Raw genomic sequence first — 26,925 nt, 5'->3', positions numbered from 1 at the left:
AATATACAACTGATATAGCTTACTTTTTCCTAATTATATCAGTCAATCTTCTTGGGCAGCCCTCAAGAAAATATGATATATTTAAATTAAATTCTATTTTGTTTTCATGAAGATCCCACTAATTTCCCTCCTCTGAGCTCCACTGTGAAGGCAGTCAAAAAACAAAAATCAAAAATTAAAAAAACCAAAAAATTCCCTCATTTCAAAACTGTATGTTCAAGTCAAATAAATTTCTGAATTAGCCATGTCTTAAAAAATGTTAAGTCTCTAGTAGCCCTGTTTGTTGGTGGCAAAGAATTGGAAATCAAGTAAATGTCCTTCATTTGGGGAGTGGCTTAGCAAACTGTGGTATACGTATGTCATGGAACATTATTGTTCAATTAGAAACCAGGAGGGATGGAAATTCGGGGAAGTCTGGAGGGATTTGCATGAACTGATGCTGAGTGAGCTGAGCAGAACCAGAAAAACACTGTACACCCTAACAGCAACATGGGGGTGATGATCAGCCTTGATGGATTCGTTCATTCCATCAGTGTAACAATCAGGGACAATTTGGGGGTGTCTGCAATGGAGAATCCCATCTGTATCCAGAGAAACAACTGTGGAGTTTGAACAAAGACCAAGGACTATTACCTTTAATTTAGAAAAAAAACATATCTTATTGTCTGATCTTGCTATCTTTTATATTTTGTTTCCTCCTTAAGGATATGATTTCTCTCTCATCACATTCAATTTGGATCAATGTATACCATGGAACCAATGTAAAGAGTGACAAATTGCCTTCTGAGTGGGGGTGGGGGAGAGGGAAGTAAGATCAAGGGAAAATTGTAAAACTCAAATAAAATATTTATTAAAAAAAAGTTAAGTCTCAACCAGTACTCAGAATCCCACTGCTTCTTTCTAGAAGGACAAGATGCTTTATCATGAGTCATTTAGAATTGTTTGGTCATTGTGTTGATCAGAGTTCTTAAGTTTTTCAAATCATTTGACTTTATAATATTGTTGTTATTGTGTAAGTTTTTTTCATTTCACTTTGCATCACTTCATACAAGTCTTCCCAGGTTTTTCTGAAACCACTTCCTTCATCATTTCTTACAGAACAACAGTTTTTCAAAATATTCATAAACCACAACTTGTGCAACCATTCCCCATCTCATGAACACTCCCCCTCAGTTTTCAGTTCTTTGCCACCCCAAAAAGAGTTGCTATAAATATTTGGTACATAGATGTCCTGTTCCTCCTTCTTTGATTCATTTGGATAAACGTAATGGTAATGCTGAATCAAATACCACAGTTTAAGATAGGCTGATATTTTTTGAAGGTAGTTGTGTAACTACACTTTTTTTAGTTCTGTTTTCAAATTACTTGTAGAAACATTATTTGCCAATTTGCTCACATTTTTCTATCAAGTATTCTAGAAACTTTAATGAATTAATTGCTGACAATCTCTCAATTTCACTAGATTTAACTGCTTTTTAATGAAGTAAAAAGCTTCAATCATCTTCACATTACAAAAAATTTTTATACTGTTTATGCTCTTAAACAAAAAATTAAATATCAAAGGGTGTTTAATATTATTAAGGCTTGACTTTGTTTGAGAGAAGGATAAGAAATGCAGAATTTAGCACTAAGTTTTGAGGTCAAAAGTTAAATCAACTGCAGGTGCATATTGTAGCAGTACCCCTTTTCCCTAAAATTCCTAGAGAATGAAGAACTAGGTAAGGTCAATAGGAAAGGGTGGGAAATGGAAAACTACTATGAGAGAGAGATCTACAATGGAGTCAGGAGGACGTAAGTTAAAATTTGGCTTCAGACACTTACTGTCTGAGTGACCCTGAGCAAATCACTTCACCTCAATGTCTTTCTCCCAAAGAAAATTACTATTAGGGAGGGTATCATAGGATCACATAGTATCTCCTCCCTGTGGATAAAAGCCAGGGGTCTTCCACAAGAAAGGGAAGATGAGGGTATGTTTTTTTTGGTTTTGTTTTGTTTAGTTTTGTTTTGTTTTTGCAAAGCAATGAGGTTAAGTGGCTTGTCCAAGGCCACAGGTAGGTAATTATTAAGTGTATGAGGCCGGATTTGAACTCAGGTACTCCTGACTCCAGGGCCAGTGCTCTATCCACTGTGCACCTAGCTGCAGGATGATGGTATGTTGAAAATTCTCCTTTCTTTGGTTAGCTATACCTTTTAGGCAAATCATTTTACCTCTTTCATTATTCAATTTACTCATCTATAAAATGGAGAAAATATCTGCCATGCCTTCTTCAAATGAAGATCAAATAAAATAAAACATGAAATTACTATGGAAAATCATAAAATGTTATGCATTTAATATAAGATAACTGAATGTCATTTTAATAGGATCCCAATAGGAGATTCATCCTGTTAGTTAAAAAAATAAGGAAATTAAATAATTTGAGGAGATAAATTTTTTCTTAGGTATTTTACATTTCTCTGATATAAACCTAATGGGTGAATGAATAAACAAAGGAAGTATTCCCTCCAAAAAGATAACAGGGCCATGAATGAGGAAAGGCCGGCCAGCTAAAGGAAAAAGCTGGTCCTGCCTCCCTCATGAAAGCAGTGGAACTTTCTCCTCCTGGTGATCACCTTACAAAGTTGCAAAGGACAGCAGAAGAACAATCAGAAGAAAGAATCAATTAATTAATTCACAGACTAATTAAAAAAGTCATTAAATCCTATGAAATTTGTAGATCATCAGCAACTTAATTCATTAAAGTATCTAGAGTACTTGACAGAAGAACAAGAACTAATTAGTAAATAATTCATATATCTACACGTAATTTGAAAAAAAAAGTATAATTACACAGGTGCCTTCCCAAAATATTATATAATATTAATGCTGCATAATTTTAACAAAGCATAACCACTAGTAAATCTATATTCCAAAGGCATTATAGAAAGAGAATATATATATATATATATATATATATATATATCATATAAGGACATATAAATACAAGAATATTTATATCAGCTTATTTCCTGACTGGATTCCTGAAAAAGAAATACACATACTTTGTCTACAAGTTAAACATTTTAGCATATTTATACTGACATTATGTTTTTTAGTTCCCCTTTAAGTCTTAGGTTTACATAGACTAATTGCAATCCAGTGATAAAAAAGTACAAGTATATTGCCTTACAGTAAAGATATACTCATTTAAATTTACTGATCCACACAGAAAAACTCAGGGTTAAAGAGAACAATTGTTTTCCTTAGAAAGTTAGGGAATAACCCAGAGGTCTGTAGACTCTGGAAATAGAGATAAGAACAAAATTCTAATAACTGGTTACAATGGACTTAGGCAGTGTTTGCCTAGTACACAAGAAAGAGCAATTGATTCAATTCAACCATTTATTAAGTACAAAGTATGCAGTAGGAGAGGAGAAAAAGTATGCACAGAGTCTAATATATGATCAAGCTAATAGATTTTTCCTTAGAGCCTTTGAAGTAGCTAAATGGTACAGTATAAGGAGTGCTGGGCTTAAAGCTAGGAAGATACAAGTTTAAATCCAGTCTCAGACATCTAACCAGCTGTGTGACCTTAACCCCTTTCTGCTTCAGTTTGTTATAAAGATAACAATATCACCTACGTTCTAGGGGTGTTGTAGGAATTACATTATTATATATTTGTAAAGCAGTCAGGCAGTGTTTGTTACATAAAGGCTATAACATAAATTCCAACTATCATTACTATTATATTAAACTAAAAAAAAAAGACAATAAAATGGGTTTTTGAAGAACAGACCTACTGGTACTTCTATTTTCAACAATTCTTCATCCTGCAAACCTGGGGCACGATGTGAAGTAGTTGTGGCACTTAAGAATATGAGGTTAGTATTTGATTTGATTATGTACATATGGAAGAAATCTATGCTTGGGGCAATATAATATTTAAAAAACTAGACTTAAATGAAATTAAACTGTTCAAATGATATTTCAAAAAGGGTGTTTTTAAAAGAATATATTAATTAAATAATGACCTCTGGAGAATCTCTATAAAAATTTGTATGAGAACTAATAGAATCCTATCTCATTTTTATGCATAATTGAGAGAATTCAAGGTTGTATTTTGCTACTAAAATGTCAAATGTGTCAACAAAATCAATAAGCATAGCCAAGAGCTTATGTTTTTTATGCTTCACCAATGAATGGACTGTAACATTATAATGTAGTTTCAAGGGCTACAAATGGATAATCATTTGGATAAGGGATAATCATCATCATCATCATGATCATCATCATTATTATTATTATTATTATTATTATTATTATTATTATTATTATTATCCCCCCAATCTTAGGGCTGGATTGTATCTGGGAAATTGCTCAAGACTACAAATTGGTCAATCATTATGCATTTATTAAGTGCCTACTATATTCCAGGCAATTTACTAAGCACTAGGCATACAAAGGCAAAATATAGTTTCTGACCTCTAGGAGTTAGTAGTCCAATAGGGAAAGAACATTAAAAAAAATTTTAAAAAAACCTATGGACAAACAAGATATATACATAATAAAGTGTAGATAATCAATAGAAGGAAGATCTTTGCATCAATTCTTTAATATCAGTGCTCACATAGTGTGTCCATCTTTGCTCTCAGTGGTTGCTATAGAAATTAATGAGGGCAGCAGGGATAGGGAAATATCTCCAGATAAAAGAGTTCAAACAAGGGACCCAGTTTCACACTGCTATACATTCCAAATGGTAACCCCCGAATCTTCAAAAGAGCAAGAATAAATGTGCTATCATATCTTATAGATCCTCTGTAGAGAATTTTTGGTCAAACATAATAAAAATTGGATAGGTTGTATAGGCAGGAAGAAGTATAAACCTGCATAGGTGGCTGAAATCCTCACATAAAAGAAGTCACAGAATAAACCGATGACTTCATTTGATTTCAGTTACTAAACCTCAGGAAAGATATGATAGACCTGAGAATGATAGAGACAAATTAAAAGGATTAAGGTTCTTGAACATATTAAGACAAAGGCTGAGAATCACATGATTGGTCTAAAAAATTAATATTTATTGAATTCAAATTATGATAAGTAAAAAGAGAAGATGCATTTATTATTTACCAAATCCAACTACATTAGAATTAAGAGTTTATTCCCTGAAGAAAAATATCTGTTGTTGTTAATTGTTCAGTTGTTTTAGTTATGTCCAACTCTTTAGAACCCAATTTGGAATTCTTGCCAAAGATAATGGAGTATGTTTCATATCAAGAAAGTATTACTTTATAGAATAAGTAATAGGTTTATGTAATTTTTTTCAAGAGTTGAGACAGAAGAAATTATAAACTTGATTCCTAAGTTATTTAGATAAAGAGAAGATAGCAAGCATTTATTAAATGCTTACTAAGATATAGCCATAAAAGGAAGATAATATTTGGGCATCACTCTATTAATCTTTTAAGTTAATAAAATGGAAGACAGTCATGTCCTTCCACAACATAATCTTGTGTATCTCTGTCAGAGCTAGAATAACAGGATGGTTAAAACATGGATCTGAAAAAAATTCTGAATCTAGCTATTTTCAATTGCTACCTACCAAATAAAATGCACATTCCTTCACCTAGCTTTTAAGGTCCTACCTAATCAGGTCACCTTATTGCACCCTACCTCTAACAGCAACCCATGTTCTATTTGTCAGAAAATAAGATGACTCTAGTGTCCATGTACATTTCACATCTTCCTGTCTCCATGCTTCTATTTATCCCATTCCCTGTGTCAGTAATCTCCCTCCCCCCAATTTCTGCCTATTAAACTACTATACATCTTTCAAAACCTACCTTAAATGACCCCCCCCCCCAAGAAAGACAACCTCCTTGATTCTACTCCATCTAGCCAGTCAGAAATTTTCTTTTTGTCTCTTTCATCTAGTATAGAACTTTTGTTAGTAGTTGTCATGTGTATTTATTTTGCCCTAATTTGTATTATTTTTATATATAATGATATGTTCACCTACTAGATTTTTTAAATTCTATTAGGACAGAGCCATATCTTGTTGATTTTCTGCATCTGACACAACTTCAACAGTGTTCTATTTGTAAGAGGCACTGAATATGTGTGCATAAAATTTAACTGAACTCATATGAATTATCCCTTCTAAGAATCCTAACAAGGGAGGTAGGTCTACTGGAGATTCCCTTTGATTATCTTTTTGTTATGAAACCATCTTTTGGATAAGACTTCCTAAATCAAGTCCTTTTGGTACTTCAGTAAATAAGTTTCTTTGTATAGGGTCATTCACCATAATAAAGTTTAGTGGTTTTCACATCATATTATGTAGAAAGAATACATAGCGAAGAAATATCAGTATGAACAGCTCAGATTTTAGCTGAATTTTAGTTTCATCCCAGATCATGGGTTTCATAAAAAAAATACCCTCCCACCCCTACCCCTACCATCCTTACAAAGTCAAATCAAATCAAAGATCTTTACTGATTTATATTCTAAAACTTTTTAACACTAATTTTCAAAAATCTGGTCCATTAAAAAAAGCAATGTTATAATGAGATTCTCTTGTTTAAGTCTTTTTTTAAGTTTTTGCAAGGTGATGGGGTTAAGTGGCTTGCCCAAGGCCACAAAGTTAGGTAATTATTAATTGTCTGAGGCTGGATTTGAACTCAGGTACTCCTGACTCCAGGGCCACTGCGTGACCTAGCCATCCCCATGTTTCAGTCTTAATTGAAAACTCTGTATTGTAAGTCCATAAATACATTCAAATACTTGCAGTTTGGATGAAATGATGCAAAGAGGAATTATCATCATCATTTCTAAGATTATTTACTCTCAAAATTTAAAGAGTGCATTTGGGAGAATTCTTGTTTTATGAATTTCACAAATAAATACCATATGCATGAGATCTATTTGTGAAATCTTAGATTATTTAAATGATATGCTGCCAACAACAAAAGAATTAAGCCTATTCCCAACTTTTTTTTAATGATTGAAAAGAAAATTACCTAGATGACTTCTTTTCGTTATCATCGCATAACAGTGGCTTCTTGTAAGGAGGTTTGCCTTCCATATCCTCCTGTATGTTTTTGTCTGGCACAGATTTTCCAGATGATCGATTCTGAATCAACGATTTGGAGTCAGTGTGCTCAGGACTAGGACATTTTCTGTTGATATTTTAAACAAATGGAAAGACTTTTGAAATCCAAACCTTCTTAATTTAAATATTTGAAGGTTAAAGACTCATCATTGTAGCTCATACCTGAAGTTGTATGTATGGACTTTTTTTAAAACTAATTTGAAGGGCAAAATTTTCCACATGACAAGGATGCCATTTATAAACACTATTTAGGTCAAAAATTTTTATAAGGAATTATGGGTGATATTTTATGAATATCTAGTTGGCAAAGAAAATGTAGCAGTATCAGTTCAGATGTTCAACTTTGCATCACCATGGAAGCCATGAAATACAAACATTTCATCATCAGAAAACTATTCCAAGTTTAAACATTTAAAAAACCTCCAAAAATTTTCACATCTAGACTTATTTTTCTACCAAATCCACTTTTACTTGTCTTAGACCTTTCAACTAATAAAGGCTTTGGTCATTTTATTTAAAGACATTCCTCTGTAGCGTCTCATTCTTAAATAGCACAGATTAAAAAACAATCTCTTTTTTCCTTCATACCACTTCTAGAAATGAACCCAAAACTAGATGATGACTAATACAAGCCCCTAGGGCAACAACTAGCTTCAGCTACAAGGAACACAAAAAAACTGTTGTAATTGGTCTGCTCGATTCATCTAGGACCACTTTATTGATGCCCAAGTAGAAAAAATGGTATTTTCAGATTGTTTTCATCCAGTACATAAATCACATGCATAAGAAAGATGGCTCCAAAAATGAATAAAGAGTAACATTTAAAATTGGAAACCTCTGGTCAAGTTCTTGAACTGCATCTTTCTATTGGTTAAAACTGAGCAAATCATGTTATCCTTGAATCATAGTTTTCTTATCTATAAAATAGATGATTGGACTCAAGAATCTCTAAGCTTCCTTCTCAGGCTAATGATTTTAATCAAGACTTAGTCATGCTAATATAGACAAAAACAAAAGCTTTTCTTAAGGTTAATCATTGCTTAAACAAATTATTTTATATTTTCATTTGGGACTTTAATTATTTTAGACAAACAATATTGTGGGTTCTACATTTGAAAATACAAAACAGCATTTAATAACAGTCTTGTACTAATTAATTACCATTATCACTATTATTAAAATTATATGAATTACTTGATTTCAGGAGATGAGGAGCGTTCATTTATTTCCGTCTTTTTATTCCTTGTTAATGATGGGCTAGCTGGAGACATCTCACCACTTAAACGATCTGGGAGGATGCGATCTTTGTTCAAATTGATTTCTGAATAAGGACAATTGATAGCACTGAAAGATGAAAAGATCAGAAGAACCAATTTTATTAGAAAACTCACTTTTATCTATTAAAGGGAATAGCTTAAAGATCACAAATTACAACAATTAAAGAAATACATAGCAGGGAGTATTTTTTATTAAAATAGTATTACACTTATTGAATTTGAAGAGCTCTTATTTGCTCTAGATTTTGAGAAGTTTATTGATGTGAGTGTTTATGGCTACATGGATAGATGTAAAGTCTGTGGATAATCCCAAGAGTTATACCTTCAAAAAAAGTTAGCAGAAGTAGAGAACAGGCAAGATTTCTACAAGTACTGCTCCCTCCTAAACATTATACCCACCCCCACCCCCAGTCCAGAGTCTTCCAAATTCCTAATGTTCTTTCAGGGCTACTAATGAAATTGTTCTGCAGACTCTTCAGAACTATTCTTCTGCCTTTTCACACTGGCACTTCACATGCCAGTCACTCACCAGAACAGATAGAACCATCAAGTCACAGATGCAGATTTCACCTTGAAAATGTGGTTTAAATAAATGGGCTGTTCTTTTCAGGAGTGAGGAGAATCAGTGGACCTTATGAAATCTGATCTTAGAACCTCAGGGCCTTAGATCACTAGAAAGCTCAATCACTAAGCCTGCTAAAATGCTGTTGACTTTCTAGATAGGAAGTAGCACTGACATGGAGTTAATCAAGGTGTAAAGTCCACCAGCTCCAATATTCTGACGTCAGAGAAAGTTTGAAAAGAAAAGAGGGCTCATGAAGTCAGGAGTCAGGGACATATGGCGTCAATGGAGTATAGGTAGCAACTCAACTAAACTCTCTCAACATTCAAAACAATTTTAAAATAATGTCTCAAACTGAATTTTGAAGAGGCAGCACCAACAGAAGGTTAGGATGAGATATTTTTCTTGTCCAAGATAATTCAGGAGTCAGTCAGGAAAGGTCTTATGACACCAGACAGGAGAAACAGCAGAATATGCAGAGGCAACACCTTGAAGGTGACTGTGTAAACAGAAGTAGCAGTTCAGGAGCTCTCAGTCCAATGACAGTAAGAGGATTGGACAACAGATCAGAAAGAGATTACAGGGGACCCTTTGCTGGCATTCTTTGTAGGATTTCATCATATTGCCTATACAGTTCTAGGGCAAAGAAGAGCACTTTTTGTGACTTTGATGGGGCAGGGGATGTAGTCACATTTCCAAGGCAGGAACAAATGCTTGTGTTTGCTCACAACCTGAGAACCTGGTTTCAGTTCTAAGGCAGAATGGAGCACAAGACAAGAGCAGAGAACACACATTTTCTGGGTCAATAGGAGCATTAGAACTTATAACTACAGGGAAGCAAGATCCCTTTCTACATAAAGTTAGGCAAGTAAAGTACAGGCAAGAAAAGCAGGGAAACTCTCCTTGGAAGTACCCCAAACTTAACAGACTCCCCAGAACAAGCTCTGACAAGAGCAGCATGAAAAATCTAAAGGCTGGCACTGTGTCTTCTCCACCCCAGAAGCAGAGCCAACTTTTACTATCTATATCCTCTTGTAACTTATTAAACTTTTCCTGTAAGAATTTGAATGCTAAATCATTTAAACTGTAGAAGTGGGGGATCTCAACTGTTTCTTTTCAGACCCAGATAAATCTAATCATAAATTAAATGAAAAAAAGATAAAAGAGATGAAAAGATTTTTAGAAAGTTAGATTGCTAATTTTTTTAAAGAAAATTGAATGGAATAGTAAGCAGAGTACCTTCACAAAACATGGTCATGTATTAGGCATAAAAACTTTACAAGCAAATGCAGAAAAGTAGAAATATTAAATGTAAACTTTTCAGATCAAAATAAATAAAAATAACATTCAAGAAAGGACTATGGAAACATAAATTCAAAATTAATTGAAAAATAACAAAACACAGAAATGATCACTAATTTCATTAAAGAGAAAGACAACAAAGAGACAACATAGCAAAATTTGAAGGATATAGCCAAAGCAGTATTTAGGGGAAAAATTTACATATCTAAATGCTTACATCAATGAAAGAAAAAAAACAGATCAAAGAACTGGGCATGCATCCAAAGAAACTAGAAAAAGAACAAATTAAAAATCTCAATTTAAAGATCAAATTGGAGATCCTGAAAATGAAAGAGATTAGTAAAATTGAAAGGTATAAAATTGAACTAACAAATAAAACTAGGAAGCGGTTATATAGAAAAGACATGAATAAAATAATAGTTAATTTGATATTTAAAAAGGAAGAAAACCAAATTACTAGTATCAAAAAATGAAAAGGGTGATTGCACCACTAATGAAGATGAAATGAAAACAATTATTAGCAGCTATGTTGCCCAATTACATGCCAACATATCTAATAATCTAATTAAAATGGATGAATTTTTACAAAAATATAAATTGCTCAGAAGAAGAAATACAATACTGTACTTAAATAATCTTATCTTAGAAAAAGAAATTTAATAGCCCATCAATGAACTTGCTAAGAAAAAATCCCCAGGATCAGAAGGATTCACAAATAAATTATAATACACATTTAAAAAATATTTAATTTCAACACTTTATAAATAAAACATTAGCAAGATGACTACAGCAATATAGCACAAGTTCATATGCTATGATAACACAGAATTTAAAACAGGAATGAAGGATTGTTTTGATTCTAAGAAAATTGTCACCATAACTGACAATAACTAAGAACAAAACTCATGATTATCTCAAGAGATGAAAAAAAAGCTTTTAACAAAATACAACATACAACCATAAATGGAACTTTTCTTAAAATGATAAATAGCATCTATTGAAAATATCAGCAAGCATTATCTATAATGGAGATAAGCTCAAAGCTTTCCCAATGAGATAGGGTGAAGACAGTAAGAACAACTATGAAGGTGACCTAGTAGTACCAGATCTCAAACTAAACTATAAAGTGGTCATCATCAAAACAATCTGGTACTCCTTAAGAAACAGAAGGGTGGATCAGTGAAATAGATTAATAGATAAAGTGAATTGAGGCAAAGTGAAATGAGCCTTGTACGAGAATGTTGTATATAGTAACAGCAATATTGTATGATTAACTATGGATGAGTTTAATTATTCTCAGCATTACAATGACCCAAAACAATTCAGAAGGACTTATGAGGAAAAATACTATACGCCTCCAGAGAAAGAACTAATAGTAGTGTGAATGAAGATTGAAGCATAATTTCTCACCTTAATTTTCTTGATATTTTTATAACATGGTTAATTTGGAAATATTCTTTGTATAATTTCACATATATAACTGAGATTATGTTTCTTGGTTTCTCAATGGATGTAGGAGAATGGGAAGGACAGAGTGAATTTAGACTCAAAATTTAAAAGAAAATGAATGCTAAAAATAACAAACTTAAAAAAAAAGAGGGCCCCCAATAGCAAAGGGCCCCTAGACAGAAAGCTTTCCTTTCCATCAATCTGATAAAGTTGGTGTGAACATTTGTTATCCTTTTATCTCTACCACAATCTGATCTGTCTGCTGATTTGCTAGGTTTGTTGACATTGTTGATATAGTATCCATGTACCTTACAGGAACTCATAATAAATACTAAAATACTAAATACTCAAAAATTCTTATTACTATATGTCATAGTGTGGAGGACTATACAAATTACATTTAAGAAAAATCATTTCAACTCTAAACTCCAAACCCCTGGGTCCCTGAAATCACTTCTTTGGTTTAGTTAAATCCAAGGCAGTTATAATTAATAATCTATAACATAGTACATAAATATATATGTACTATTATATATTACTGCTGTCTAGGTCAATGGCAGTTAAATGTAATAACCAAATATATATATATACATATATATATATATATATATATATATATATATATATATATATATATATATATATATAGTCACACATCAAAACTTCCACAAGATCAAGAACTATTTCTTTTTTTTTTTATTTGCTTGTTTTTGTTGTTGGGGGTGGGGTTTGTTTTTGCAAGGCAATGGGGTTAAGTGATTTGCCCAAGATCACACAGATAGGTAATTATTAAGTGTCTGAGGTCACATTTGAACTCAAGTCCTCCTGACACCAGGGCTGGTGCTCTATCTACTGTGCCACCTAGCTGCCCCAGAACTATTTCTTATACTTCATATTATTTAAATTTATCAGTCTAAACAATATAGCCTTTGAAAAGATGTAGTGAGGTTACAAAAGACAATCTTTGACCCCCAAGGAGCTCACAATCTAATGGGTAGGAAAAGCTAACTAATATGACAAATTATATACAAGATAAATATATAGGGAGTAATTAAAAGAAGAAAGCCCAGTAGTATTAAGGAGGGTTGGAAAACTTATTCCTTCTTTTCATAGAGGCTTTGGGTGGGGGAGGGATGTAGGTAGAGAATGACCTCAAATGGAATGCCAAGGGAGAATTTCAAGAAGGAAAAAAGTGACTTGTAGTATCAAGTATTTCAAAGAAATCAAGAAGCATAAGGACTAGAAAAAAAGTCATTCATATATTTGGTAACTAGAAGACCACTGATTTCATTCGAGAGAGAAGTTTCAGGACAGTGATAGAAGCAGAAAATGAGAATATAAAGACTTTAGAAATGTATAGGTAGTTGACAGGGAAGCAGAAGCAACAACACAACTTATATTTCAGTAAATTTGCAGGTAAATTGCAAGACTAATCAAAAATCTTATCCTTCAATGAAATCAGATATTTCTGTCATTACCTAGTTGAAGCAAAGGGAATTATTCTCTTCTGAGCAGCCTGCCACTACTAAGTCTAGTTCAAAGGACAACTCTTTATTTCATGTTTTCACAAAACTGATTTTATTCACATTGAAGAGTTTCCTTACCCATTTATTAAGACATGTCAATATTCATGCATTCTAAATCCAACAAAAATTATTCCCATGTTTCTTTCCAATAACACAAAAGTCTTTCAAATAAGTCAAAAGCAAATTCTTATGAAATGAATGTATCAATTGTTATTACACAAATCTATCAAAGAATCTTCCTTCTGAAGATGTGTATCTAACCCTTATCAACAGCTTTAAAAATATGACTACAAAGTCAATGGTATTGTAATTGAATCACTCATAAGATCATCCTGATCTGGGAATCCAAACCTAATGAACTGGCAGTAAAAAGAGAATTCAACTTCCCAAAAATGGAAACAAAGCACTTTTTAGTAAGGTCATTAAAGATGACAATCTAATGCAAAGGCAATTTACAGATGAGGAGATCAAAGCAATCCATAGTCATATGAAAAATTGCTCTAAATCATTACTTATTAGAGAGGTGCAAATTAAAGCTTCTATGAGGTACCACCTCACACCTCTCAGACTGGTCAATATGACCAGAAAGGATAATGATCATTGTTGGAAGGGTTGTGGGAAATCTGGGACACTAATACATTGTTGGTGGAGCTGTGAACTCATCCAACCTTGCTGGAGAGAAATTTGAAACTACACCCAAAGGGCAACAAAAATGTACATACCCTTTGATCCAGCAATACTATTAAAGAGTTTAAACCCTGAAGAGATGATGAAAAAGGGTAAAAACATCACTTGTAAAAAATATTCATAGCAGCCCTGTTTGTGGTGGCAAAGAATTGAAAATTAAGTAAATGTTCTTCAACTGGGGAATGGCTTAGCAAATGGCTTTCTGTGGTATATGTATGTCATGGAACACAACTGTTCTATTAGAAACCAGGAGGGACGGGATTTCAGGGAAGCCTGGAGGGATTTGCATGAACTGATGCTGAGTGAGATGTGCAGAACCAGGAAAACACTGTACACTCTAACAGCAACATGGGGGGTGATGGTCAAACTTGAAGGACTTGCTCATTCCATCAGTGCAACAATCGGGGACAATTTTGGGCTGTCTGCAATGGAGAATATCATCTGTATCCAGAGAAAGAACTGTGGAGTTTGAACAAAATCCAAGGACTATTTCCTTTAATTTAGGGGGAAAAAACTGCTATCTTATTGTATGATCCTGTCATCTCTTATACTTTAATGTTTCTTCCTTAAGAATATGATTTCTCTCTCATCACACTTAATTTGGATCAATGTACAACATGGAAACAATGTAAAGACTGACAAATTGCTTTCTATGGGGGGGAAGTAAGATTAGGGGGGAAAATTGTAAAAACTCAAAATAAATAAAATCTTTAATTATAAAAAGATGACAATCTTACGGAGAAAAGAATCCAACTAATTCCTTTGTAAATGAATGATGACCTTTCTTAATGAAGTTATGGAATCAAGTTTTGTTTATTTCATTCTATGAAATAAATTATCTTGAGTAGGCAGCCCTCCAATTTAAAAAATCACATTTCTATTGGTAGTTTAGTATGATTAATGAAGTATTTGTGTCCACTGGATTTCCTTAACGTTGACAGATTACTACATTTACTGTCTAGCATCTAATAATTTATAGAATTCCATACTGTCTTTGTAAATCTAATCATGCTATATAGTTTGAAACTGACTTCAGCATTTATGTATTCACATGATTATAAACAGCACCATATAAAATAATCTGTGTATGGTCTTTATTTTCAAGTATATATTTTCCACACAGTTGTAATTCTTTGATGACCTCAATCTTTATCTGTTGTTAACTGACTATTTAAAAAGATTTAAAAACTATCCACTGAAAATGTGAATCATAACTAAATTCAGGCTTTTCCTTCCTTATCAGTCAGTCAACAAGCATTAAATGCTTATTGTGTGCCAGCAACACTGCATATCATTTTTCCAAAAACACAAAGAGGTATAAAAAAGGCTTCCCATCTTATATCATGGTTGGAGATGACAGAATGAAGAAAACTGTAGCTTGATGAGGATAATTATACCAATTCTGTACCATCTGTTAATTCATGAGGAAGAAGGTTGTACAATATTAAGATTTTTTCAGAATGACCTGGTTTCTTCCTTCTGTGTATATAAGATAAAGAAGAAGCTTCATTTTCTTTTTCTCAGAATCATTCAGAATTTTCTTTGTATGGAACAAACTAAATAATGAAATAGGGTATCCTGCTAAGTGTGAGATGAGCAACTAAAGTTAGGAATAAAAACCTAAACATGATTAACTTTTCCCCTTAAACCCCCCCTCCCAGTTAAACTAAAACCATTTCTAACATATCATTAATATTTCACACTTTATTGTGTCTAATATATAGAACAACTTTAATTATGTAAATCATATTTCAGTTCTACATTTATAATATAGGAAGGAAAAATCAACATAACATGTATTACTAAATATTATTTTTAGTGTTTATTTTTGAAATCCTTAATGATTCACAGAAATTGTTACTCATATTACTGAAATATTCAGGTCACTTGGAGCATACAGAAGAAAATTTCTTGTTAGTATCTACTGTTATCACTACAGGTGGTCAAAGAACAAAATGATTGTTTTCTAATCAAAATTTCCTCAAATGCAGGCATATTGCAAATAAAAAAAAATAGTCAAGTTAAAACTATTCTTGGCAACAAGTTAACTCATTGCAAATATATTTTCCCCCTACATTTCTATAGTTATTCTTTAATTTTATATGCTCACCATGGCAACAACATTTAGTATGGATCTGATTGTAAAACCTGGTTGTCACCTCTTTTAATTCAGATAAATTTATACACCTAGGGAAAGCACTCTTTCACATGAACAATGTAAGACAAGGAGTAATGAGTATATCTACCTATGATAGCTTGGGTGTCTAGCTCTCTTTATGTGTCCAATTCCTTTGCATCCTGCAGTTGGGCACCCTCCTTGCTCAGAAGCTTCCACCAATTCCAGAGGACCTATAGATGTAAAGTAAGAAATAAAGTTATTCAGCCAATCACAGAGTTGAAGAAGGAGGGAGAAGAGATTAGAGAAGAGAAATAGATTGCCTTAAATCCAACTTCAGTTAAAGTTAATGACTAATGAAAATGCTCAGTTTTTAAAAAGATGTCTTGAAACAATCTTTTTGTTCTTTTATAACACTCAAAGATGTTTCAAGTAATCCTATTTTAGCATTTCTATTGATTCTTTTTTATTATGCATTATCAATCAATAAATTAATCAATAAGCATTTATTTAATAATGACAATGAGCCAGTACTTTGCCAAGCCCCGAATTGCAAAGAAAAATCAAAAATAGTCCTTGAGATCAAGAAGTTTAAGGTCTAAAGGGAGACAAAGCATAGAAACATTGGACATGCAAGGTCAATACAGAAAGCGGAAGATGACCTTAATTTTGATTTAGTCTTTGTCCAGATAATCATAAATTCCAGCTGAATTTTGTATTGATGAATTCCTAAACAAATGCTTTTCACCAAAATAATTTTTGCCCATATTTATAGGTAGATCTCTCATTCTCCCCCTCTCTTTTTTCTCTCTCTCTTCTCCAACCCATCATTCTCTATCTCTCTGTATCTATCTCTCTAGCTCATCACTTCTTCATTTGCCTGTAACAAATTACCTTCTTGCAGTGCCCTTCCTCTTTTGGAGGGAGGGGGTAGAAAGGAATACTTGACAAATGACTTCATTGGTATTAGAAACTCCTTTTACCATAGTAGAGAAGTACCTACTTTGAAATACAGTCTTAAAGAGTAGCCTGGGACACCAAAGGGTCTTGCCCAGAAACACAGAGCCAGAATTTGTTAGAAACGATTTGAATCCAGGTCTTCCTGACTCATGAGTCCAATTTTCTGGTTACCTCTAATGTCTTTTTCTGTTTAGAGTAAATTAAATTTTTAGGAACTATGAAAACTTAGTCATATATTCCAAGTCAACAATTTAATTACTTTGAAAATTTCTAATTTGTTCATACTCTAATCCAAGAGGAAGTTTGGCATTGTCAATAGAGAATTGGTTTCAATAAGGGGAAGGCCTGGATTAAAGTTCCACTTTTTCTAAAGCCTTGTTATGTAGTACCCCAGAAAATTTGCTATGATTATAAATTGCAGAAGAATAACGTACTTACACTGGTAGAGATTTCCTAACAAGAAGTTTCTATACCAATAAAAGGCCCTAATTTAAAATTTCCTTTAAAAAAAAGGATAAATCCCATACATCTTACAAAGTATTATCATCTCCCAGCTAATAAAATTGCTATACTGGTTGAATAACCTTTCATTAAAGCTTTTCAAATCTCTTTAATATAAAAACTTTTCAATAAACCCATTGTTACTCCAAATACATGTCAACATAATATACAAAATAAAAGATCATTCACAATAAATATGGTCTCCTAAAGAAATTGTGTTCATTGAAACTTTTCTATTATTCAAATTAGGAAACATTAACAATAAATACTTAATAGGTCCTAAACACTGTGCTAAATTGTCAGCATACAAAATTTGCAAAGATGTCCCCTGCCCTCAAAGAGCTTAAACTCATCTATATATGAAACACAAATAAATTAGTCAGAACACTATTAAGTGCATAGGAGACATTGAACAGTTTAGTGTTACTGAAATGCAGGGCATGTAAAATACACTATGAAATAAGGTTGAAAAGTTGGCTTGTGGCCAGCCAGGAATGAAATTTAATCATGCTAAAGACTCTGTATTCTGTTGAATGATAAATGGAGTTTAAAAAGAAATGGAAGAGAAATAATGGACTCAAGATGCAGAACCAGACATTTATATTTTTATCATGGCCAATGTAGGAATTTGCTTTGTGTATTTGCTAAGGTTTTCCCTTTTGCTTTTAATTCAACGTGGGCAGAGGTGAGATGAAAGGAACAGAAAATAAATGCTTGTTAATTTTTTTTTAATTTAAGGAAAAAAATAACAAGCAGTGAAGAGCCAATAAATCTTTCTGAGCATGTGACTGGCTATATAGAGGGAAATTGTTTGACAGTTGTATGCATAGGAGAGGAGAAGACTTAAAACAAAAAGAAATTAGGAAACTTTTGCAACAGTCAAGGTAAGAGATGATGAACTTTATTGGTGAATATAGAAATGAAAAGGAAGGGAATGATATGTCATATTGTTCCTAAATATTCTTTCCTAAAATAATTATTTTAATTCTTAGTTGTATGAAAGTAAAATAATCAGTCAACATATCAAATCAATTAAGAAACATTAAAAACAAGTATAAAATAAGGTATGTTAAAATAAGAAATATCATGATAAGAACTGAATGATATTTTTTTAAATGGGGGGTAGGGAGAAAAGTGGATCCATTTCTTTATGAGGAGGAAAAAAACAGAGAATCTGCAATTTAGGACTGAAAAACTGGGGAACTGAATGAAACAGATGAGGTGCACCTTGGTCTCCCTTTTTCTCCACCCTTAGAAATTTCTTCTTTAGACATGATGGATAATGCATCTACCTCCAGAGAAAGAACTAATGGAGTCTGAATGCAGATTGAAATATTTTTTTTATTTTATTATTCTTGGGTTTTTTGGTATATTTTCTTTTGCAACATGGCCACTATGAAAATGTTTTACATGACTGCACATATATAATCTATGCCAAATTTCTTGCCTTATGTATATCTTTTTTTTTAGGTTTTTGCAAGGCAAATGGGGTTAAGTGGCTTGCCCAAGGCCACATAGCTAGGTAATTATTAAGTGTACCCCTGACTCCAGGGCCGGTGCTTTATCCACTGCACCATCTAGCCACCCCAATTGCTTGTCTTCTCAACAAGTAGGGAAGGAGAGAGTGAGAAATTGGCACTCAAAATTTTTAACAGAAAAAGTTAAAAATTTTTTGTTTACATGTCATTAAGAAAAGCAATTTTTTTTAAAAGAAAGAATTTTCCCTTCAGTTGACAGGAGGTGGTATATCTTGACACTGTTTTCTTTCTTATCATCAGTTTTATTTTGTTACCATTTCTACTTATTATTCTCCTTATTATAAAATATAAGTAAGTACAAATGCTCTCCATTTCCCACTGCTTGAGAAATAAATAACACCATTGAGCCCTAACAAAGACCTCTCAACTCCCAACAACTCGATGTATATGAATAATTATATCCCTGTGGATATGTATCTTAACACAAACATTTCCGGCACACAAATTTCTGATGTTGTAGGCCCTTGAAGATGGGGGAAAGAATGTGAGAGAGAATAAATGAGAAAAACAGTCATTTAATTTTATATCTCAGGTTTAACATATCTCAGTTTTCTTATATACATATACATATATATATACATATATGTACATATATGTATATATATATATATGTATATATATAAAGCAGGAGTGATAGCTTCTCCTTTCAACTAATTTCAATAACTTAAGGCAAAATAACTTGTGAAACTAAGCAAAAAATTTACAATGGATCAGAAGTGCTAGGTTGCCAAAGGTTAATCCAGCAAGCTGAACTGTTTCTATAAGTCACAATAATTTTTTTTTTAGTTTTTTGCTAGGCAATGGAGTTAAGTGGCTTGCCCAAGGCCACACAGCTAGGTAATTATTAAGTGTCTGAGGCCGGGTTTGAACTCAGGTACTCCTGACTCCAGGGCCAGTGCTCTATCCCCTGCTCCACCTAGCTGCCCTGTCACAATAATTTTTAAGGTAGCTAGGTGGTCTAATAGTTGGAGGGTCAGAACTGGGGTCAGGAAGATCCAATTTCTTGATTCAAAGATTCAGTAATATCCAAATTCTTGATTCTAACACTTCATAGCTATGTGACCTTGGTCAAGTCATGGGTCATTACTCATTCTTACTTTTCTTTTGTAAAACAAGGATAATAATGGCACTTATCACAGAGGAGTACTTTGAGGATCAAATAAGATAACAGATCTAAAATACTTTTCAAACCTAAAAGTACTATTCAGTGTTAATTATTGTTATTGTTATTATTATTCTAAGTTTTCTTACTAAGAGGAGGCTGAAGAGGATGTCCAGTTTTTGCACACCAGCCAACCGGATGAATGTCAGGAGAATCTGCTTCAATCCAATAATCATAGCTATTACTCCAGCCATCAAAGTGCACCTAGAGACATACAAGAGATAAATAATATATTTCAAAGAATAACAAAGAGGAAAAAGTTACTGTCTACATTATTAACTCATCATAAGTTTGATTTGTCAAGTAGATACTAATGTCTTTTCTACTACTTAAAAAGAATCTAAAGTTATTTTCCTGTATTATGTAGCCTCAATGTATTAAAAAAGATAAGAAACATTAAATGGTCAAGTCTTAAACATAGAGATCTTGGAGCAATTATAGTAAAATAAAATTTAAATAAAATCTTAACTATGCTATATTCACTTGGTTTTAGTTGGAAAAGTAATGAATACTTTAAAAACAGTTTAAGCAAAAAAATATACCCATAGGATAACAATCACTGATATAAAAATCAATATTTCATCTTTTGATACTAATATCTAAAAAGCAGGCATGACTGGTTTGAAGAACAGACTTAACCCAAATACCAAAGGAAGAATCCCTCATGATGATGGAGTAATAATAGCTTTATGTGGTCGCCAAATGTAAAGACAGGATATAACTATGGGTGGTGGGAAAATATAATCTACTTAGCAGCTGGTTAAAAGCTCTTTCCCTTTACTGGATTTTTGTTTTATTGATCTGTTTAGTTATTAAGGGTGACTTTTACCTTCTTTCCTTTGCTCCAACACCACCGGGAGCTACAGTGAAAGAAATTACTTGGCTTATCCTTTACTAAAATAGTTTAAAAGATACATGCAGTTTCTAATTTAAAACTGTTGTGTTCTAAAAATTCCTCTACAACTCAGCTGTCTGGAATACAAAAGGCATTTTCCTATAAAAAATACTGCAATTCTCAATATACATATATATATATATATGAAAAATTAATTCATATGTCAAGATAAGCTCTTACGCCACTATAGAGAAAAATGAAACCTCCTACATGGGAATGAGGAAGGGAAAGAAATGTTAGTGGATAGAGGTACAAGAAAAGGAGCATGAATTTATTTTTTACATACACAGAAGGAAAAAAGAAATTCAGAAAGGAATACTGACAAACAGGGTAGTTTCATTCCTTCTTCGCTAAATGTAATACTTAACAAAAACTATAACAACTCCATTTCATAACGTACTTAGCAAAGTAACTAGAATTAATGTCTATATAAATATTAGCGATTATTTATTATAAAATACATTTTTATCATTTTTTGTTGCTAAAAAGTTCTTTATCTTTTTGTTGATGATTAAGTCCAAAATAATTTTTTTTAAAGAAAGAGTGGATGTCCTTATCGCCTAGATTGTTTCCAAACTACCATAAAGATTCAACATTCAACCATAAACCAGTTCCCAATAAATAGCCAAACACATAGGTATATACTTGTCATTTAAGTTCTGTACTCTTCATTGGTGTAGCTCCCCTTTGTTACCTTGTAACTGTACTTCATTAGATGTGATTAAAATATTATGAATATTTCTGTGCAAATGTCAGGATGTTTTAAACCCTTGTTATTGAGCATGCACATTATAAGTCATCTTAAAGCCATCAGAGATTATCACAAATGTTCAACAGAAACAGGTCTTATATCATCGCCATCTTTTTAATTGTATTATGTTATGGAAATACTTTGTTTTATTCCACAAATTATAAATAAAAATAAAATTAAAAAAACAGAAAAGGGGGGAATGTTTTCTGATTTTATTTTCTACTTGTTACTATCCTACTACCTGACAGATTTTCAAATGAACCAGTTGGCAACTGGTCAGTTGGTCAGCAGAGTTTCTATGTGACTGTAGCTGTTTTGTCAGTGGTAGAAGAAAAGAAAATCATATCTAAAGAGCTTTTTTCCTTATAAAGATTAATTATATATAAATAATGTATTAAAAATGGTCATATATGCCATTAAACATCAATTAAGCACATTTACCATTTAATACAGAATCATTAGCCAGGAGAAAAGTAAATACTTTATATTGTTGCTAGCTATGTACATTTTTATCAATAGATTAGATGGCTGAAATTGAAAACTTCTCATATGCCAACAGTAGAGTTTGTAAAATTCTCCTACCATTTTTACCATATTCCTATGAAAAAACATTTTCACTTTATTTTTATTTTGAATCAGAATGCAAATATAAACTCAATGAAGAACCAGATTTAAGATTGTTGGCCTAGTGTTGCCCTACATATTGTATACCTTCATTCAAATTAAAAAGACCACAACAAAATTAAATTTACATATAATTATTATATGTAATCTAATATATGTATTGTTTTTATATAATACCTAAGTTGCGATTTACCTCACTTAAAAAAAGGTTAATATTTAACTAAGTCTTTTTTTTTAGGTTTTTGCAAGGCAAACAGGGTTAAGTGGCTTGCCCAAGGCCATACAGCTAGGTAATTATTAAGTGTCTGAGACCGGATTTGAACCCAGGTACTCCTGACTCCAGGGCCGGTGCTTTATCCACTGCGCTAACTAAGTCTTATAGATAATAATAAGCACATTCTTTAAAATGTCCTATATAAAATACTAATAATTATTTTATAATTGGCATTGTATAATTTTATATTCTTCATAACTATAGATAGAATAAAACTATTTTATAATATAATTAAATAATATACATTTTAACTTGTCTTTTTTGAGCTAAAGTTATCACTAATTATAAGTATTTTATGACTAAATCTAAAAGAATATTGAGAGGAATATACTAAATTGCTCAGGAAGTTTCAACACATTCTTTGGGTTGAAAGGGGTTCATGAGACAAAAACACTGGGAACTACTGCTCTATAACCCTAATACTGAAAGAAATGCAAATTGAAACAACTCTGAGGTGCTACCCTCACAATATAAGATTAGAAAGGCCGACAAAACAAGGAAAATGACAAATTCTAGAAGGGTTGTGAGAAAACAGATACGTTATTATAGTATTGGGGGAGCTGTGATGTGAAGGTAGAATCAATGAACTTGGCATAAAATTGTTACATGGGATATCAGGTAAATTATGGACCTACAGACAGAGGGAAAAATGAGACAGATAAATAAGTTTAGCTTTGACAGGCTAAGATTAAGGTAGTGAGGCAGAAAGTCAGTCTGTCAATAAACATTTGGATTCCTACTATATCCCAGTGCTAAGCTGTAAGGATACAAAGAAAGGTAAAAGACAACCTCTGCCCTTGAGGAGCTCACAGTCTATGAAGAGACAACATGCAAACAACCATGTATGTCCATTGAATACTAGATAAACTGGAGATAATCAATGAAAGGAAGGATTAAGGATTAACAAAGCATTAATGAAGGTTCAGAAATGATTCTTATAGAAGATAGGATGTTTGTTGGCTGCAACGTAAAGGAAGCCAAGAAGCAAACATGGAAAAGTAGAGAATTTCAGGCATGAAGGACAGCTTATAAAAATTTCTGGAGTTGGGAGATGAAGTCTTGTGCAAGGAAGAAAGAGAAAAAGAACTCATGTCACCGTGTTGCAGAAGGCTGGGGGATAGGGTGGGATTGAAAGATAAGGTATAAATCACAAGGGAAAAGAATGTCTGGAACAATGGGTTTCATAATTTTAAAAACTGAAAGGGTAGACTGTGTTTGGGAAATTGCAATTTTATAACCACAAATTTTTCCATGAAACAAAGATTCATCTTTTAAATAGCTTTTTAAAGTATCAGTATTCAGCATGCCATATTCTTGCACTCCAGTTTCCACTTCCAACTTGGCATGCCAGCTCTACCTTGGTTTCTGAATGGTGAATTTTCCCATAGTCTGGCCTGAGATCTACCAGGGTGCCACTCTGAGTCATGGTCACATATTATTTTCCTTATCTGCATATCTATTCACCTCTAACTCTGGTAACAGTAATCAAATCAAACTACCAATTCTAGAAAGGATATATTAGTCAAGTGCCCTAAAACTCCAATTTTGTGACTTTTCTGTTCAAATTTTCCTTCATTGCCATCACCATCCTATGTTTTGAAAGCTCCTTGAATACAGGAACTATTTTGGATTTTTTCTTTGTTTCCTCCAAGCTGTACATATGGTATATAATGCATACTTTTTCATTCATTCAATCCATTCTGGTGCTATAGTCAGGAAGATATGGAATAGCGTCTAAAGAAACAAAATTGAAAACTACTCAAAGGACAATGGGAAGTCAGAAAGTGGATATAGATATTCTGCAATCTGTTACTGATGAAGAAATATAAAGAAACAAAGGATGTCAAAGAAATATAAGAGTAAAAAGGTGGACTTTTGTTGGAAACAATGAAGGATGATCACTGGATAAACTGTAGGCTGTACTGGCATCGTAGTCACAAAGATAAACAGAAAACTCTCATTACTTGTGAACTAATGAAGAAGACTGACAAGAACTACAAGTGAAAGGTAGCCATGAACTGGAGGCAATCTGTATCACTGAACATAATATGCAAATCAATGAAATCAAAAATTTATTTCATTGTCAAGTATTTAAACTGAATAACATAGCTGAAAATGCCACTTAGAAGAGCTTAAAAATCATTTAAAAGAATGAAATTAATCTGCTGTGATCAGGACAAATAAATTACTCAATGCTACTATTTCCTACTTTTTTGACTTTAGAACATTTGAATTTTGGATGGTTGTGTTTTGAAAACAAATAAATGAGAAAATATATAAAGCTGTTAGGAAATTGAGTTAAAGTGTGGTAGATTATAATATCTAATTCTGCCTTTAAAAAGCAGCTAGTAAGAGGGCTTGGAATGGGGAAATGCAATTCTAATGAAGAGATTATGATCTCTGATAGGAATTTATTCTTATTTTCTTAGGATTGAAAGAATTATTTCCAACCTAAAGTGTAAGGTTATAAATCATTAGGATCCACAGGTCTTAATATCTTAATAAATTATCCTTGGAAGTTTCTTACTGCCTTCCCTCCAACATCTGGCAAACATAAATTGAATTAAAAACAGATACCATTTAAGTGGGAAGGTTTTTTTTTCAATAACACCATCCTATACTATTTGTCAGCACTTTTTAAAAATCACTTCTCAACTCGACAGATTAGAATTATTTAATTTTAACTGTATCTTATATCATAGTCAAATATTCTACCTACCTGACTGGTAGGTATTCTTGAAATTTTGGAGACTCTAGAAGCCTCTGGGTGGGATTCCGCTGGCCCACACCAGTTTGGCGGAATGGATACCTAATTTTATGTTAAGTTTGGCAATCCAGTTGTTAAAATGGCATTTGAGACCAGAATTCTCTCTTTGGTGGGTATCTGGGCAGCTACCCAATGTGGAAATCACAAATTTACATTCATTTCTCTTTTTTAAGCACCTATAGTAATGGTCATTTCATCCATAGGTGGAAAAAAACTGACAGAACTATGCTTGTAATATCTATTTAATTCATTTCTTAAAACTCACTATACTTTTTTATGAAATATTACATTTTAATTCCTCATTTTTGTTTCTTAAGTAAAAATATATATATATATATATATATAAAATAAAAAGAAAAAGTGCCAAACAACCAGGGTATGACAAGCTATCATTTGTTTCTTCTTTTTTATTACACTCAAAATTCCCCCAAGATATTATGAGTGCACTGGTATTCCCTAAACAGAGAAACCAATAAGAAGCTGGGACACAATGATCAAATAGAAACATAGATTTCAAGGGTTATCTTATCATCTATTATGGGAAGCCACAGAAGTAGAAGTAAAAAAAAAAACAATTAGAATAGGCAGAATGAGTATTGATTCTATATATGTTCCAACATTAGTTGCTGTGGTCATGTGGCTGCTTCATTCCATAAGGATATGCTTACCTACATAACCTAGTTTTGAATACTTCTTATTTGAATATTAAATGCATGAAATATTAAACTAACTTTTGGTGTATCTTTTTGTATACTTACAACAATCATTAAGGCAACGAACCAGCTGCTAATTTATTTGAATTCCACTACTGCTCTAAGGGTTAAAGAACTTCATGCTGTCAACTAAATTCTTGCTCTTTGAAAAAAAATCAGAAAATGCAGCTTAAAATATACTACCTAAAATTAATCTGTTATAAATTAACCTTAACTCCCAAACAGTGGTTGTGCCTTAGAAGTTAATACCCCATTAATTATTTTACCAGAGTACCTATGATCTCATCTGACTCTGTTTAAGAGGGTTCATTTTCAACTGACCTCATGTCTCAGAATGTCAAGAGGACTGAATAAGCAACATAAAAGTTCTAGAAATGTAAAATGATACTGCTCTTCTATTATGCAATACTTTGTACAAAAATGGAATGCTTGTAGGAAACAACAATAATAATGCTAAATACATGGTAAAAATTAACACCATGGAAAAATGAAATGATTCTTGTTTCCTCAAAGAAAAATATGGAAAGCTGGGTGACACAGGACCCCATCCATATAGACGTGATCACTGTTTGAACTAACACTAGGAGGAAACTTCCTATAGGATACAACCAATGTGAATAATAATCAAGAAAACTTAACTGTATTGTTTCCCCCCTAAAAATTTATACATTGTTTGCTCACAAGATTTAGAGCTATAAGGAGATATATGTATCACTTAGTCCAAGCCAGT

General features: G+C 32.6%; 1 protein-coding gene across 6 annotated transcripts in view; it reads right to left on the bottom strand.

The window, feature by feature from the left end:
- Positions 1–26,925, bottom strand: part of L3MBTL3 (L3MBTL histone methyl-lysine binding protein 3) — a 168,942-nt gene that overhangs the window by 34,161 nt on the left and 107,856 nt on the right. For 4 of the 6 annotated variants that reach the window (XM_074187567.1, XM_074187566.1, XM_074187564.1 and 1 more), the window contains 4 exons: positions 20,261–20,375; positions 16,141–16,243; positions 8,286–8,435; positions 7,000–7,158 (listed from right to left, as the gene is read on the bottom strand). In XM_074187567.1, the coding sequence (XP_074043668.1) occupies positions 7,000–7,158; positions 8,286–8,435; positions 16,141–16,243; positions 20,261–20,375 (527 nt within the window). The remainder of the gene's footprint in view (positions 1–6,999; positions 7,159–8,285; positions 8,436–16,140; positions 16,244–20,260; positions 20,376–26,925) is intronic. The other 2 variants (XM_074187570.1, XM_074187568.1) reach the window with 1 other exon arrangement.

Source organism: Macrotis lagotis, chromosome 5, assembly GCF_037893015.1.
Source record: "Macrotis lagotis isolate mMagLag1 chromosome 5, bilby.v1.9.chrom.fasta, whole genome shotgun sequence".
In the NCBI taxonomy this organism is placed as follows: Eukaryota; Metazoa; Chordata; class Mammalia; order Peramelemorphia; family Peramelidae; genus Macrotis; species Macrotis lagotis.
The sequence above is the reverse complement of the archived record's forward strand: the minus strand, read 5'-3'. Positions and strand labels throughout refer to the sequence as shown.